The 18029-nt window shown below is 37.0% G+C and overlaps 1 protein-coding gene across 1 annotated transcript in view; it reads right to left on the bottom strand.

Moving 5' to 3' along the window:
• Positions 1-1813: 1813 nt before the first annotated feature.
• Positions 1814-18029, bottom strand: part of LOC107724370 (triple QxxK/R motif-containing protein-like) — a 25936-nt gene continuing 9720 nt past the window's right edge. Inside the window, exons 3-4 of the mRNA XM_016533279.1 lie at positions 9856-9941; positions 1814-2518 (exon numbers count right to left, since the gene is read on the bottom strand). Of these exons, the coding sequence (XP_016388765.1) occupies positions 2411-2518; positions 9856-9941 (194 nt within the window). The 3' untranslated portion in view covers positions 1814-2410. The remainder of the gene's footprint in view (positions 2519-9855; positions 9942-18029) is intronic.

Consider the following 18029-nt stretch of genomic DNA (forward strand, 5'->3'; position numbering starts at 1 on the left):
ATATATATATATACAGCATAACAAGTGAACACTGATGTGTCACTTCACTTCAAAAGTAGGGAAATTTACACATTAGTCATTGCACACAAACTTTTTTATTTATTTAATTAGTCTACTTAATCTAACAATTAACAAACAACTGTACGCACTTCTTAAATGTGCACAAGATTCAACAGTTATAATCATTGTAATGACAATTTTAGTTATATTACATAATGTTTTAAAAAACAGATTATTAAACTTACCAGTTCGCAATTACTCTTATATTAAACACTGAAACATTCATTTAAAACTATCTATCTATCTATCTTAATTTTTATTTTTTAAACTGCTAAAATAAATCAAACTTAAATATTTATTATATTTTATTTTTGTCTAATTTGCCATGCTAATTTTAAACCCCTATATTTAGGGATAAATGACTGCTGAGATGCCAATAATAAAAATGTTTTAAAAGAAGTTTTGTTTATTTCTATTTGTACATAATCATCTTTTAAAGATACCCCCTACTAAGTGTGCAGTAAACACTGTGTAGGGACTGTGTGAATGTGAACACAGCTTGAGTCTTTAATTTTGTGCACAGGGTGATGTGCTTCGGTCTCGTAGTGTGTGTGTTTGTTTGGCATTAACAAGTGGAACGCCACAAGGCACTGAAACAGATACTATTTATATGCTCAACATTGTTATACGACTTCGAAAATGAACACAATAAGCTTTTATCAATATCAACGTGTTTTGACAATGTTTATTATTTTATCTCAAGTATGATAGAAACAAGAGAAGAAAAACAAGCAAAACAGTCAACAAGGAACACGAGACTCTTTGTTTTGGTTTAGTTCAGTCTCACTATGAAAGAATTTGGAAAGCTCTCGAGTCCAAATCAAAGACAGGCTACAAAAATGTTTTGTTCAATAGGGTATCAATCCTTGAATTAATGATAACAGTCAGACGTCCCAGGAAAATAAGGGTTGTCCCGAGTTAGGCACATATACCTCATGCAGGGAAAGATAAAACAACTCTCACGGCCTGGAATGAAATAAGTCGTTGCTGTGCGTTTGTACGAGATCCAATGCGCTATACAAAGAGAATGTAAATGAACTTTGAATGTCATCAGCTTCAGCCTTTCATTTTCCACCCTACGACTCTGTCTTCCTCCCACGAACACACACACACAGGCCCAGCAGTGTGTAAAGGAAGCACTGGATGTCAGAGACCAAGGCAGGGCCATGCGGTTTATCTTCTGAGATAGATCAAAAGATGCACGCTAGCTAAAAGTAACAGCACCTCGCGCTGATTGATAATGCTTCAAGTGCTGTTTCTATACGTCTCTAGAGGTCACATACGCACACGCATACAAAAGCGGAAAGCACATCAAGGTCTACGTGGTAATGTTTGGTATCTTCACTGATGCTCTTTTGGCTTTCAATAACCAACGTTTGCGATGTTTGATATGCTAACGAGCTGTACAATGACGAGAAATGAGACAGATAATGTCAGCATTACACACACAAACAAGATCACAGATTGCCTCTGATCTCCAGCATTGAGATGTCTAGATCTGTAAGAAGTGTTTGTGGTATGGAATGCAATATACCTTCTTGTCTGCCTCATTTATCCGAAATATTTTCTCCACAGGATGGGGATTTTTTTTCTCTCCAATGGATTATGTAATAAAATTTCAACCAATTTGGTTAAAACTGAATCCATCTGTGCTAATACACAATAGTGAGATGGAAATGATTAAAGCGATAGTTCACCAAAAAATTAACATTTACTCATCATTTACTCACCTTCATGTCATTCCAAACCTGTATGACATCTTTTGTGGAACAAAAATAAAAAAAGCTGCTCTTTTTCATTAAGTGAAAACGAAGATGGACCAGGAATTGGCAAACTCCAGAAAGCACCATACAAAAATTCCTGAAGCCATGTAATAGCTTTGTCACTGATATTTGTTATTCAGTGAAAATCTAGTCTTTGATTATATAAAAAAACAACAGCCTAGAAATTGTGATGTAAATAACTCCTTTTGTGTTTCATGCAGAGAGCCAAATGCATTTCAAAAGACATGAGAGTGAGTTAAAGATGACATAAGTTTCATTTCTGGGTGAACTATTCCTTTAAAACTAAAAGATCCAAATGGAAAACAAGCTGGCTCTTCAAATCCCAAAGCTGTGGGACATGTGAAGCTTTATCAATAATCAAAAAGGATATCAACACTGCATGGGAAGAAAATCTTTAACTTCATGCTTCTATGCACTTTAAGACTTATCTTCTTTCAGTGTCCGCTTGTATAAAAGGGGACAAAGATAGGAAATGTGTAATACTATGAAACTGCTGGCACACCATGAGTGGTTCATGGGTCGAGCCACCCAGAATCCTCTGAGATGGTGTCTGTGAGAAAAGTCCTTCAGTCCATGTCCACATCCAGATCCAGCTCGGTACTCAGGTTGAGGTAGAAGAATGCATAAATGACTAGCAGGAAGACCAAGACAGCCACAATGACCAATATTGTGTCCTGCAATCACAGATAAAAAAGAACGGTTTACTCTTTCTGATTCAAACATTGCATAAATAACCATTAATAAGAATTTAAGGTAGAGCACTAGCATCAGATTATTCATAAAATGTTATACACTTGGATAATGCATTTAATTAATTTGCCAATGTGGAAACATAATGATTCTGAAATGTGCAGGTTCATTCTCACAAATACAGACATGAAACCAAAAACATTTTACAGTCTGAAGCCATAGAACAGCTTCATAAAGTTCAATAAATAACTTTTTATTTGATAGTTTTTCAGAAAAAATCAATGCTTCATAAAACCCATAAACCAACTGATCTGAAGAAACTATAATCTAACCTTAAGAACCTTTTAATATACAAATAAGGAAGCCTATAGAGCAAAAATAAATAAATAAGAAGAAATTTATTGATCGGATAGCTCTTTGATGGAAAGGGTGCTAAGCCTTCATTTTTCAGTTTTTATGTTGCATTATTTAAATGCATATTTAATACTGCTTTAAAATACCGAAATGTGGCAATGCCATTCTCTAGCAGTTTGAGAATGAAGCACACTCTTTTCATTGTGTGTTCATAGACACATGACTGATCATAACCAAACACAGATATGTAACTCACACCACAAATGCTCAGCAGAAGTATCAGTATATTTTGGGCTCTTTATCTTTCCTCTCGCTGTGACACAAATAGGGTTTGGCAAACCCAGCAGGCTCAGAGAAAGTTAATCTCCCAGAAATGTCTTTGTTCTAATTAAGAGTTGTTGGGAGCTTAATGCCCGAGCTAAATTGATGATGGCTGAAGGAATGGTATTCAAGCATGAGTTAGATTTAAAGCAGTCATTTATTACCTTTTGTGTTAAATTACAATCCTCATCAACCTCAGTTTCATTAAGAGCACTCAAGTATTTAATAAAGCAATTGTTCTTCATCTTGATAACTCATTATCAAACTTTCTAATCAAAACTTGTGTGGTTGTGGGACTTTTTTGCCTCGTTGGAACATTCAGAAGTTGATGTTTTTCTAGAAATGAATTACAATTAGAGAAAACGGCAAGTATATACTGAAGAAAGCTGTGAGAACTTTTTCTGCTAAAACGTTTATACACCTCTTGTAGAATCTCCAGGTTTTTATCTTTTATCGGAATAGTTCAACCAAAAATGAAAGTTGGATGAAAATGTATTCACCCTCAGGCCATCCAAGATGTAGATAAATTTAGCATTACATCACTTGCTCAACAATGGATCCTCTGCAGTGAATGGGTGCCGTCGGAATGAGAGCTGATAAAACATGATAAAAGCATCACAAGTAATCCACACGACTTCAGTCCATCAATTAATGTCTAGTAAAGTGAACAGCTGCATGCTTATAAGAAACAAATCCGTAATTAATGCGTTTTAAACCGTTGTTTTTGGATAAAATAGAAAAAAAGTCCATGATTCATAATAACGCTTCTTCCAGCCTATCTCATCCTCTCACATAATAATCCTCCAACATATTTGTTTAGAACTGTTTTGGACCATTTTTGCTTGTAAATGGTATTTGATCTTTGCATATTTCTCTCCTGATTCAGACAAGAGAAACAATATTAAGAATTATGGACTCATATGGTTTGAAGTTTAAAAAAGTCTCGATGGATTTGTTTCTGAAAAACATCAGCTTTTCACTTCATAAGACATTAATTGATGGACTAGGGTTGTGTGAATTACTTATTATTGATTATTGTGATGTTTTTAATCAGCTGTTTGGACTTTTATTCTGATGGCACCCATTCACTGCAGAGGGTCCATTGGTGAGCAAGTGACAATGCTAAATTTCTCCAAATCTGTTCTGATGAAGAAACAAACTCATCTACATCTCGGATGACCTGAGGATGAGGATGACCTGAGGATGACGGATGGATGACCTGAGGATGACCTGAGGATGACCTGAGGATGGATGGATGGATGGATGGATGGATGAAAAAGGGGTGTGTAAACATGAGCACAACTGCAATTGTATATTTGCTAGGCAATTCGATCAAATATACAATCTGTGAAACAAGAACTTAATTCACTAATAAGCTAAAGGAATGTGATGAATGCCAATAATTTTGCCTTTGCTGCTGTTGTTTGATCACTAATCCACGGCATCATGCATCCTCCTGTAGACGTCTTAAAGTATGTTCTTCAAAGACAGAAGAACATAGAATGAACGATGGACAGAAAGACAGAGAAAGTGAAATAATATCACACACATCCATCTATTCCCCCTCCTGTGTTCATTCACACATAAACACATGCACACACAAACACACACATCAAACACAGAGTAGCGTGCAAATCCACCCCGAGCAGGCAGAGATAAGCCACCCAGCAAACAGGAGGCTAATAATAATTCTAGCAGATAAATTGTAAGGGGCTATTAAAAGCCTCCACGACGGCCATGACTATCTGTGTACAAGCCGTGGCGGCAGTCATCAGTGTGTATGTCCTCATTAGCACTCGCTGCCCGCTGCATTTATCTTGTTCCAGCCAGGCACCAAACAGCTTAAGCCTCTCTTAATTGGAAAACTTTTAAATTTCATGCACTTTAGTTTCATACATTACCAGAGGCTCACGCTGATTCAAGTTCTTTATTTAACCGCTTTGTGTCAGAGCCTAAGTGTCATCGCATCCAAAAGGAATTGTTTTGCATTTGTCTCTGGTGAAATATGGCAAATGTTTCTACATTTTTAAATACAGACTGAGTAGCAACAAAGGGACAAAGTAGTTCAAATGTGTTCTGTTTACAAGAGTGTCAATGACTAATAAGACTGTCCAAGCTGAAGAAAAGAAAAAAAGTCCACACTTTTATTTAACAAAAAATTGAATCACTTTAAAAATGTAAAGTAGTTCAAGCAAGTAACATTATGAAAACATTTGCATGCACATTTTATCCTGTATTTTCAAAAAGGTTTTCAAAAACATTTCTCAAAGTTTTTTTTAATATTATTTTTCTCAAAGTATTTTTCTGTTTACAAATGTTTATATAATCTTTAATTTATGAAGATCAAAAAGTTATGATCTTGACAGTTTTGTATTTTTCTAGTCATGTGACAACAAAATCCTGCATTTTAGCTACACCACACTGACTGATTTGGTATAAAAAGGTTATATACATAATTTAGCATCTAAATTTTATTTTATATCAACTTTATTTCAATTACTAAAATTATGTGTAATGATTTTAGTTTTAGTTAATTACAACCATGCTGCATTTGTGCTTTATTTTTGTTTAAGTACAGTTGGACACAAGAAGGAGCATCATGTCATCGACCCAAAAATCCTTTCCTGAAAAGTAAAAAGTAAAGTAAAAAGCCATGAATACAGATGTGGTCTCATATTCTTTGATGAGAAAAAGACATACAGTAAGTCCAGAGGAGGCTGTGTGAAAATGAAATTGTCAGATGAGGGTATCTGAGTGAAGAGAGGGGACCTTGTTGTCTTGAGGAAGCTAATAATTCAGCAGCCTACGCTTCAGTCTCCCACATTCTGATGGAAAACGCTGGAATATTCCCAACAGCATCATGTGGCTCTCAACAGCAGCTGTGGCATGCCTTGAGTGAGTTCCCATTCATCTGGCGACAGGCCACTGTCTCTTAAACGCGCACACACACTCGCATCTCCTCATGTGTCCTTGCATGAATTCTCACGGTCTTCTGGTTTCACCCAATTCTATGGTATTTTCTCATATAGCCCTGTGTTCATAACTTTGGCCCTCACGACCAGGTGCGGTATGGCATCAGCGTCCAACAGAAACAGCTGAAGTGGGATTTTCCCCTGTGTTAAGTGGTTGTGTATACTATAACTATAGTTGACCCAGGTGTGCTGTAATACCTCACCCTCTGCCGACCGCTGGCTGCTGTGCTGTGGTGTCTTTGTGAGAGAGGAAGGGTGTGTGTTTGAGGTATAAAAATGAAAGTTTCACTCATACGAGTGTTGACAGACTGTATAAACGCAGAGGTGTGAATGGAACTCATAAACACAATTTGCATACAGCGAGAGATGCAGGTCTGAGACACATATAATCTAAAATACTCTTTTCTAAGACAGCACAGGGTCTTGTCTTCTAGTGATACAGAAAACAATGTCTACAACTACTACATTTAGTTTAGGGATGTATAGTATTAGTGCCATATCAATTATTTACAGTCAATACGGTATATTTATTCATGCATGGTCATGTCTACCATTTCCACTAAGAAAAATTATAATAATTGATAACACTGTAAAATGTACTGTATGTAATATTTTGCAAATCTCATAATAAATGTCCATTTTATATTGTACATTACACAATTGATTATTAGGATTTAAAATGATACGTTTTTAGTTTTTACTGTTCATTTTTTTATCGATATTCTTGGAGTTTATTTATTTATTTAGACAAAATAAAATAGAAATTTAATATCTGCAATTTATTGCTTATCAGTCAAAAAGAAAAAATAGTTGTTTACCAGAATTTTTAATATCTATGAATCCCTGATATAATTTAAGCCTTATTTAGAATTCCAATTGAACATGAATGACAGAATTTGAATTCTAAGAATTGTTCAACATTCCAAGAATTGATTGTTCCACATTGATTGATTTTCCAACTGAACATGAACAACTAAAGTTGAATTCTAGATTATTTTATGTATTATTCCACTAAAATAATACTTGTATATAATGTAATGATATATAACTTAATTAAATTCAGAGGCCTGGTGCTGGTATCTTGAATACATTTATTTTAAATCGATTTTAATTTATTAAGACAAAATCTCTATATTTAATTTCTATATTATTTTGTCTAAATAAATATAAAAAACAATAAAACTACTAATAAAAAATGTATATCTGTAATTAGTCACTTATCAGTCATAACACAATATGTGAGTATCTAATTTAGATTGATTTTATGACCTTGACTCTAGTTGATAAGGCTTTTTTTTAAAGATTTATTTTTGTCATTTTATGCCTTTATCATGAGACAGTGTAGAACTGACAGGAAGCGAAGTGGGAGAGCTTTTGGGTATTTTAGAACCTTAGATAAAAATCACTGGGCCTTACTTATGCATGCAATGGAATGTACTGAAGAGTGAAACAGTTAAAGTTGGCCGGCGGGCTCTCAATATTCAGCTCCAGGGCTAGCGAGTTGGCACCGATTTTTTCAGGCCAGGCGCCCCACACAGCTGAGGCCGCCAGCACCTCTACTCCGTGCCAGGTGATGCCATCCGCTCAGCCAGGCACCAGGGAGCCAAGCAGTGCCCACAGCAGGTGGTCGAGCGCCCGCTGCCTCCCCAAGCCGGCAGGCAACATCCCAACAAACCAACTGGCCTACGAGTGGAGAACAGCAGATTGAGCAGACTCCCAACACGGACCCCAGGATGGCCCGAACCTCAGCCTCAATCTGCTCTCCAGAGCCTCACACAGAACTCACAAATGGGAGCGACGCTAAAGAACGATGGAAGACGAAAAATAAGAACGTGTGTGTGTTTGGGTGGGTTGAGTGAGGGATGGTCATAGATGGAGAGCCACCTGCCAAGCATGCACAGCCAGAGAAAATGGCCTGTGGAAAAACAAGTGGTAAAAGTATGAGTCAACTCCTCAGAAAACCAAAGCCAAGGAGACATACCGCAGAGAAGCGCACACCAGAACAAAACTCAAACTTGGAGCTCAGGGGTCCATTAGTCACATTACGAACCAGAACAAACAAATCGGCGTCCACGTTCCTCAGAAACGTGCCAAGTCAATGACCAAATATATACGCAATAAACTACATTTCTGACAGAATGAGGGGACGCTGCTTTCAGCAGTAAACAAATATTTTAACCACTGAGCTCATAGGCTTCACGCATACCTGTGGAAAGAGATTTAGTTGCTCCCAAATGTCCCAAACGAACATTTGGAGCCATTAAGGACGAGAAGGTTTTCTTAAAACGGAGAAAATTATTTACACGAATTCCATGTGCATGTTTTAAGCTCTCAGTAATTGGATAAAAGACTAATGAGACTTAGAAGAATTGTAATGAGGGCTTGGCTTTCTAACAATAACAACTGAGTTGCTAAAACCAGTTAATCTTCAGCCTTCACATTTGATTTCTTCATACCAAACTAAACCCAATACAAGCAAACGCAATGTTTTAAGTTGAATTCAGCTATGTTTCTACATTGTTCAGTCCACTGTGAAAATATTGAAGCTTATGAATTATGAATTAGTTTCAGATCATTGTTGTCAGTGAGAGGTCTTAGCATGGATACTAGCGGTTTTGGCTACAGTTCCCAATGTGGAGCTCTGGATTCTGAGAGAACTGATAAAACATATTGCACCACAAATTCTCATGCCAAAAACCAACCAAAAATAACACCCTTGCCAAAATTAACAGGGACGAAGAGAGTATCTTCACAGATAATTTGAAAGCAGTTGTTTTGATTAATTCTGTTAACAATAAATACACACATTAATACATTAATGTTCACATAAAACTAATAATTAAATTAAAAAACATAAAAACTAATAATTAAAAGAAATATATTGATAGTTCACACTAAAATTCTGTCATAATTTACTCACCCTCATATAAACCCAATCCTGTATGATATTTATTATGTGAAGCATAAGAGTATATATTTTGAAGAATGTTGGTAACCAAATAATTTTGGTGACCACTGACCAAAAAAAACAACATAAAAAAAAACAGAAGATATTTTCAAAATATCTTCTTTTATGTTCTTTTAGGTTTTTTGGATGAACTACACAAAAATAAGATCTCTTTGAAACCAGTCTTTTTATACAGGACATGTTTCTCTTTCAGTGCAAGTCTATGGGATTTAACCTTTTTTATGAAAATTGTAAGTCTGATGGCTAAGAAAAGTAACAGTCAGGTATTATTTGAGATGTCATATCCAAAACGCAAACGTCCAAGACAAATTATGCACCAAAGTTTAATACAGTATGAGCAACACTGACAGTTATACTTGACCAAGCCAGTGCCATTAATACATGGAAATCACACAAAGACAGTGAATAAAAAGCTTTTTCCTCAAACTCTCGATTATTATTCTGGAGTGACAGCTGAGAGAAAAAGAAAAATCGAGAGAAAGCAAAGGAGATGGTGAGGGAGAAAGAGAGCTACTCCTCTGAGAGTCAAACAGCTCTTCTCTGCCTCATCAATATGGAGACTGCTTGAGCTTCTCTCAGGTTGGAGAGGTGTGATGAATAATGTGTGTGTGTGTGTGTGTGTGTGTGTGTGGTTTGGCAGATGGGGGAGAGAGGGATCATTTGGGATAGAGGGGGAGGTAATGAGAATGAAAGACAGCCATCTCACCCTGATTCCCGGAGCACTCCTCTTCGCCTCCGCCTTCAGCCGAGTGGCTCGCAGCGCCGGCTTGGTTTTCTTGTAATCCTGTTTTCCTGAGACAGAAAATGAGGCGCTCGGGTCATTCCTGCCATGTGACATTTGGAGTTACATTTGCATTTTGAGTTAGGCTGAAAGCTTTTTTCATTTAACAGCTGAATAATGTTTTAATAAAACAAATATAAAGCATTTGCTATTGTCTTCATCAGCGTTCTATTACGAATCATTAAACTAATGCATTTTGCTGAAACATTCTTAGTTCGCCTTAATGTATTTGCCTGTTTTAACCCTTATTAACATGACTTAATATGAGCCTGTTAACCTTCTGTACTATCTTATATAAGATAAATTAGTATTTAATTTATGCATGACTGAATTAGTCTGAGCTTATCTTAAATATACAAAGATGGACAATCACAAACTCATTTATTCCACATTAATTATTGACTTTTTATTGGATCAGACTGGCAAAAGTTAAGTGGTTTTTACACAAAATTGGATTAAATATGCCCCAAAATGTTCTTGGTTTCCTTATTACCTGCAGTGTGTCACATTTCATGTTTATTGTGGTATTGCTATTTTTTGTCCTTTCAATTTTTTTTTTCAAAAATAAAATAAAATGCTATTCATGCATATAACGCCTTGCACCTTTTAAATGATGAGCACCTTTTAAAATGATGAGCATTTTTTTTTTTAATTAAGGTCATATGGTGCGGCCAACATGGAGTAACATAATTATATTATGAAAAAAAAGGTTACACTTTATTTTAAGGTGTCCTTGTTGTTACAGCATAATTATACCTTTAAGTACTGAGTAATATTAATTAACAACATGTACTTTATGGTCAGGATTAAGATTAGGGTTTGGCTTAGGGTTACTTGCATGTAATTATGCATAATTTATTGTTATTATAATAGTAAGTACATGTAACCTGTGTAACAACAACACTTTAAAATAAAGTGTTACCAAAAACAAAACAAAACAAAACATTAGAATATATTTTAAAATATTTGTGGAAATAATTATAAAGATGTGTACACACAGTAAAGATAACATATTATTATTATTAACCTTTTACTTTTTGTTATTTATTAATAACACCTTTAATACCACGACTGAGGTGAGACCCTTGAGCAAGGCACCACACCCCCCACTGCTCCCCGGGAGCCGCAGCATTGGCTGCCCACTGCTCCGGGTGTGTTTTCATGGTGTGTGTGTGCTCTGTTCACTACAGTGTGTGTGCACTTGGATGGGTTAAATACAGAGCACAAATTCCGAGTATGGGACACCATACTTGGCCACACATCACTTCACTTTCACTTTTTTCACTTTATTATTACTTTGCACTTGGTTACATGGTATTATTTTAAAGGTATATTTAAACTTCTGAACATTTTTTTTAATTTTTAACCAACATAAATATAGCAAGTGTCATTTACCCACTGCATATGGAAATGCATACCATTTCACACCCTATTTAAAAAAAAATAGTAGGCAGTATACAGAGCGCATACTGCACACAGTATGCAGTAAGCAGTGCTAGTGCTCTGTTAATCAGAAAGGAAATCTTGAGCGCACTAGTTCACCTCAGTGGCAGTTATCATGCAAGAACTGCAACGAACCCGCCGGGCAAAGCCACCACCTGGAGCGTATGTGTGCAAGGTGTGCGAGGAGCGTGGTGTCTCTAATTAGAAACAAACAGACGAAGGAATAGAAGTGAAAAAGTGAGAAGGCAACAGCTTGGTGGGCAAAGGAGGGGGCCGTCCTCAGTGGCTGCAGCAGACTCGGGTCAGACTCAAGGTCTCCGTGAGAGCTGTTGACACACAGGGGCCGTTTCAAGCGCAACTCCTGCCTCATTAAGACTTATTTACATGGAGTGGGGGAAAGAGAGAGTGTCCTTATCCATCTTCAGCAGCAGACTGCCGGGCTGGATACTCTCAGATGCATAAGCTAGACACTGACCCCTCCCCTGGGACTTTCACAGGTCTCTTCTGCCTTATGGTGCACCTTCTGTGTGCGACGCAGGCCTGCGAGAGGCCATTATCAGAGGTAAACATCCTGTTATTTTGTTCCAGTGCTGAATGATGGCTTGGTTCGGTACAGACTGGGCTGTTAAATAATGAACAGTGTGTTTGTTTGCAGAGACTTGTGGAATAGTTCTCAGCTCGGTCTCTGTGGGAAGAGACTGCAGGGCATTAATGCCAATCATCTGTGCAAAATACTAAACTGAACTGACCATTCGCACCTTGAAAACATTACTGAGCAGTCTTAGCAACTGTTGCTGTTGGTCTAATCATCAGGCAAGCTTTCTTCAGTAATTGTTACATTTATCATTTAGCAGATGCTTTTATCATCTAAAGCGACTAACAAATGAGGACAACAGAAGCAATCAAACCAACAAAAGTAATAATAATAACAATGTATATTTTAAATAAAATAATGTAATTTTAAATAAGAAAATAGAGTAAAATGTTGCAGGGGCATTTACAATAGTGACACCATGTAATCATGATGGTACACACAGTATTTTTTTTCTTTTACAAACCTTTAAATTATTCAGAATATGCTCTGTGTCAACCTTCATTTTTAAAAGAACAAGATTAAAACTGCATATTATATGTTTTATTATTGCAATCTAATGTAGATGTTTTTATTATTGCATTAGTTAAGTCAAAAGAAGCTTTATTATTGACTGAATTTATTCTTTATTTACTTATAATTTTTTATTGACGCTTGTTGATATAAATCTTTATTAGACTATAGTGACAAAATTTTTTTGATAATAATAATAATAATCATCATTATTATTATTATTATCTAAGCAAAATTGTTTTGTGATCTGAATGGTGAGAAATGGATTTCCTCATTTTGAATAATGTCTAATTGTTAAGATACACATTTCAAACTTGAGAATAGTTGTATAATAATTGTGAATAAATTATCCTAATAGTATTTATCCTATTATCCTAACAGTATAATAAATAGGTTACTTTACCTGTGAATACTATATGGTTGTTGGGTATATTTATTTTTAATGATTCACCAAATAGTGCCAAATATCTGTAGAACTGATATCTCAAACAAAAAAAACAAAAAAAAGTATATACACTGCTAAAAAAATTAAAGGAACACTTTGAAAACACATCAGATCTCAATGGGGAAAAATATCATGCTGGATATCTATAGTGATATGGACTGGGTAATGTGTTAGGGACACTTCATTTCCAGCGATATCGTCGACTTGATTGCACAGATACTATTTAAACTGAACTGAACTGATCTGGATGATGACATCACTGAATTCAATGATGAACTGCCTTTAACTGAAAATTGAGTAATTGTCATTTTGCATTATTGACACACTATTTTCCTAATTAATGCTGTACAGTTGCTTTGACACAGTCTGTATTGTTAAAAGCGCTATAACATAATAATAAATAAATAAAGGTAACTTGATTTAGGAATGAAAGGATACCACATCGTTTGATGGAAATTAGGATTATCAACCTACAGAGGGCTGAAATCAAAGACGCCCCGAAAATCAAAGTGAAAAAATGATGCAGCAGGCTATTCCATTTTGCTGAAATTCCCACAGGCTTGTATGCATGCCTGACAATGTCGGGGCATACTCTAATGAGACGACGGATGGTGTCCTGGGGCCGGTTGCACCAGCTAGATGTAAAAACGCTGGGTGTAAGCCCTACGCTGGGCTTTGCAACGTCCTGCTTTACGATAAATATTTACACCTGTTGCACCAACTGAAACTACGATCAGGCGCAACTACGCCCGGCGTAGACAATGCGGGTCCACGCCGACACATTCTCCCTCAGTTATAGATATAGCTGAGACGTCGTTCACGCCGCAATGGCTACAACTACTAATATAGAACTGAATTGCTCAAGACATAAAGTGAAATCACGGCGCTATGATTTCATTGAGTAAACATTTCCTAACAAGTCCGCGTTTTTATATCTGAAGTCTCCCTGCACACTCCCATGACAGATTTCATCAAGGTTAAGTAAAATATAATGCATGTAATACAATGCTGTTTATGGTTTGTATTTTGTGATAAAATTCACAGAATTTGAAAGCTGATTATTTATTTCTGATTAAAAGTAACAAAGCACAAAACTTATTGCGATTATTGGATGGCAGGCACGCTACAAATAATGAATTGAATTAAAGACGTGAAATATTTTCAAGCACACTGTCCTTCCAAGCAAGATGTCAAATGGTTCAGTTTCTTTTAATAATCCCAGTTCATATGTAATATTTTACTGCATAATTATTACATGCTTGACAGAAATATATTTTGTATTCAATGTCGACAGTGTGGTAGGATAGCACAGAGCTTCGCGATTGATATCGCTTATCCTGCCCGAAAAGACCATAAACATACAGGTCACGTCTGCAGTAATAATTAACTAACAGACATGAATCCTAAAAACGAATAATGTCCGAGCAAATCATGACTTTTCATTTTACACCTACCTCTGACTAGGCGTAAGATTTAGTGTCAGACGTAGCACTACGCCGAGATGGTGCAACGGGTATAAATTCTACACACGACTTAAAGCACCATTTACGTCCAGCCTAGTCTTACAACCGGGTGTACGTCCAGCTGGTGCAACCGGCCCCTGGGGTATTTCCTCCCAGATCTGGACCAAGGCATCACTGAGCTCTTGGACAGTCTGAGGTGCAACCTGGCGGCGTCGGATGGACCGAAACATAATGTCCCAGAGGTGTTCTATTGGATTTAGGTCAGGCGAGTGTGGGGGCCATTCAATGGTATCAATTCCTTCATCCTCCAGGAACTGCCTGGCACCAGGAGGAACCCAGGACCCACCGCACCCGCGTAGGGTCTGACAGTGGGTCAAAGGATTTCATCTCGATACCTAATGGCAGTCAGGGTGCCATTGTCTAGCCTGTAGAGGTCTGTGCATCCCTACATGGATATGCCTCCCCAGACCATCACTGACCCACCACCAAACCGGTCATGCTGTTCTCTACAGCTTCTCCAGACACTTTCACGTCTGTCACATGTGCTCAGGGTGAACCTGCTCTCATCTGTGAAAAGCACAGGGCGCCAGTGGCGGACCTGCCAATTCTGGTGTTCAATGGCAAATGCCAATCGAGCTCCACGGTGCCGGGCAGTGAGCACAGGGCCCACTAGAGGACGTCGGTTTGTTTCTGATTGTTTGGTCAGAGACATTCACACCACTGGCCTGCTAGAGGTCATTTTGTAGGGCTCTGGCAGTGCTCATCCTGTTCCTCTTTGCACAAAGCAGATGCCGGTCCTGCTGATGGGTTAAGGACCTCCTACGGCTCTGTCCAGCTCTCCTAGAGTAACTGCCTGTCTCATGGAATCTCCTCCATGCTCTTGAGACTGTGCTGGGAGACACAACAAACCTTCCGGAAATGGCACGTATTGATGTGCCATCCTGCAGGAGTTGGACTGCCTGTGCAACCTCTTTAGGGTCCAGGTATTGCCTCATGCTACCAGTAGTGACACTGACCCTAGCCAAATGCAAAACTAGTGAAAAACAGTTAGAACCTCCACCAGTAAAACCATTCCTGTTTTGGGGGTAGTCTCATTGTTGCCCATCTAGTGCACCTGTTGTTAATTTCATTAACACCAAAGCAGCTGAAACTGATTAGCAACTCCCTCTGCTACTTTACTGACCAGATCAATATCCCCGGAGTTTATTTGACTTGATGCTATACTCTGATTAAAAAGTGTTCCTTTTTTTGAGCAGTGCATATATTGTATAGCCAGTAACCAGGGGGTGGGGCTTGGATAGGTGTCAATTCTAGCTATTTTTAAATAATAATAATAATAATTTTAAAAAAGCATTTTCCACACTGTAAAATCCAATAGTTTACCTTACTTAGATTGAATTAGTTATCTTTAGCAATGCATTATGAAGTCAGAGTTATTTAATTTCAAGGGAAGAAAAGTAATAAATATGTTGCTTTTAGAAGGTGATTTATCTTCTAATTAAACCATTAGTGATTTTTTTCAAATTTCATTTTTCACAAATACCTTGAGATGGTTTTTATTGGGTTTATATAATTCTTAAATCATGTGTGTGGTAATATGCTAAAGTCACACACAGACTTAAACATTCAGCACGTGAATCACAACAATGGTAACAATACAATTTCATTTATTTTCATTAATTGTAACAATAACCATTTTATTTGCTCTTTTTGTTGTGCTACTACTGACACAAGACAGCAAATACAATTGGCAAATAAAATCAAGAAATGATCAAGTAGCCCCTACAGTTCTTTTTTAGTTACTAGAACTCTTGTGTAAGTAAACTATACGAACTAAGCATTTGTCAGTACAACATACTATTCCTATTTCACTTTACTTAGTTTTTTTCAAGGCAATCGGTTTGCATGCTTTTTTTTTTTTAAGTAAGCCCAACTAATTAGATTTTACAGTGCATCTCAGTAAGCAAGTAGAGCAAAAATATAAAAATCCAAACACTCCTACAACATATTATGACAGTTTTTCTGTCTCTCTCCCTCTCTTAGTGTCTACAGGAGTTTACGCTCGCACCTGCAGAGATTTTACATGGTTCTGAAAGCAAAACTCGTTTTGTTCCAAGCCAACTGGGACAGATTAGGTGTGTGTCTTATTTTTCTTGAAACTTCCTGTTGTGGTGTAAATACCCACAACAAACAGCCTCAGCCATCTGTTCCAAATGAATAGTTAATTGTGATCATATCAGAGTTTGAAATAAATTGTTTATATAGCGAGACTTTGTGGCCCTGCCAGTACGCTGAATCATGCGCCATCGAGTTCAATGAGGCGTTTCTCTCTGCGTGAGCACTCGCTGATGATGACGACTCGATTGCCTTCTTGGCTTTGCCGTCTCACTGCGGTTGCTCTCAAATTGGCCAGCGATACAGAGGTGGGCTTTGAACGCACCTTCGCTCATTAATCACCATTCAACTGCATCACCGCAGTGCGATATCTCCCCCAACTTATTTACCAAAAGCAGAGTGGAGCCTCTCTAATATAACATGCCATTGTTTCCTGTGTACTTGAGCGGTATGACCCCTCCATACACACTGTGCTGTCAGATGTTGACAGGGAAGTGACAAGAATCAACCCACGGGGCCAAAGGTGCCTTTCAAAACTGCTGCAGCTGATTTCATTTCTAAAGCCATGACTCCTCATCCGCAGACAGATTCCCTTCCATTCAGCCCGGCGCTTTTCTAACATAATCTGGATAATTCACAAATTGCACTTCATTACGGGAGAAAACAAGCTCTTTGGAGAGTGGAGAAAAGCTCTCTGCAATTATTCCTGTTATAGGATTGCAAGAAAGTTTTCATAAGCCTACACTGTAAAAAAAAATCCGTAAAATTTACGGTAAAAAAACGGCAGCTGTGGTTGCCGGAATTTTACCGTAAAAAATAAGGTAGCAACGTTTTAGGTTTTACTGTTTTAACTTAAATTTACAGTTAAATACCGTATTTTCTGCCCAACTCTGGCAACAAACAAACAAACAAACAAATACGAAAGAAAGAAAGAAAGAAAGAAAGGAAGAAAGAAAGAAAGTTATTTGGTATCTACTCTTAAAAATAAAGGTGCTTCACGATGCCATAGAAGAACCTTTTTGTCTAAATGGTTCCATAAAGAACATTGAACATCTGAAGAACATTTCTGTTTCACAAAAGATTCTTTGTGGCGAAAGAAGGTTCTTCAGATTATAAAAAGATAAGAAAGAAACGGTTCTTTAAAGAACCTTTGACTGAATGGTTCTTTGTGGAACCAAAAAAGGTTCTTCTATGGCATCGCTGTGAAGAACCTTTTAAGCACCTTTATTTTTTAAGAGTGTATGCCTCTATAATCTTCTTCACATATGGCCTTATTCATAAAACACGAAGAATGAATTTATGTGTAAACCATTAAAATCTGCATTCAATTAATTGGCACAAAATATGAGTGAATTATGAGCATTTTATACAAAAATGTTGTGTTTGTGTTCTACAAAGGCCCATTGTTTCTCAAAATGTCACACTGCAAACAAATATTATATTACAGGCAACCAAATGCAAATGTGTGTGTGTGTATATATTAATATATATATATATATATATATATATGTATATATATATGTATATA

This window comes from Sinocyclocheilus rhinocerous, unplaced genomic scaffold, assembly GCF_001515625.1.
Source record: "Sinocyclocheilus rhinocerous isolate Xijiao unplaced genomic scaffold, SAMN03320098_v1.1 scaffold574, whole genome shotgun sequence".
Classification (NCBI taxonomy): Eukaryota; Metazoa; Chordata; class Actinopteri; order Cypriniformes; family Cyprinidae; genus Sinocyclocheilus; species Sinocyclocheilus rhinocerous.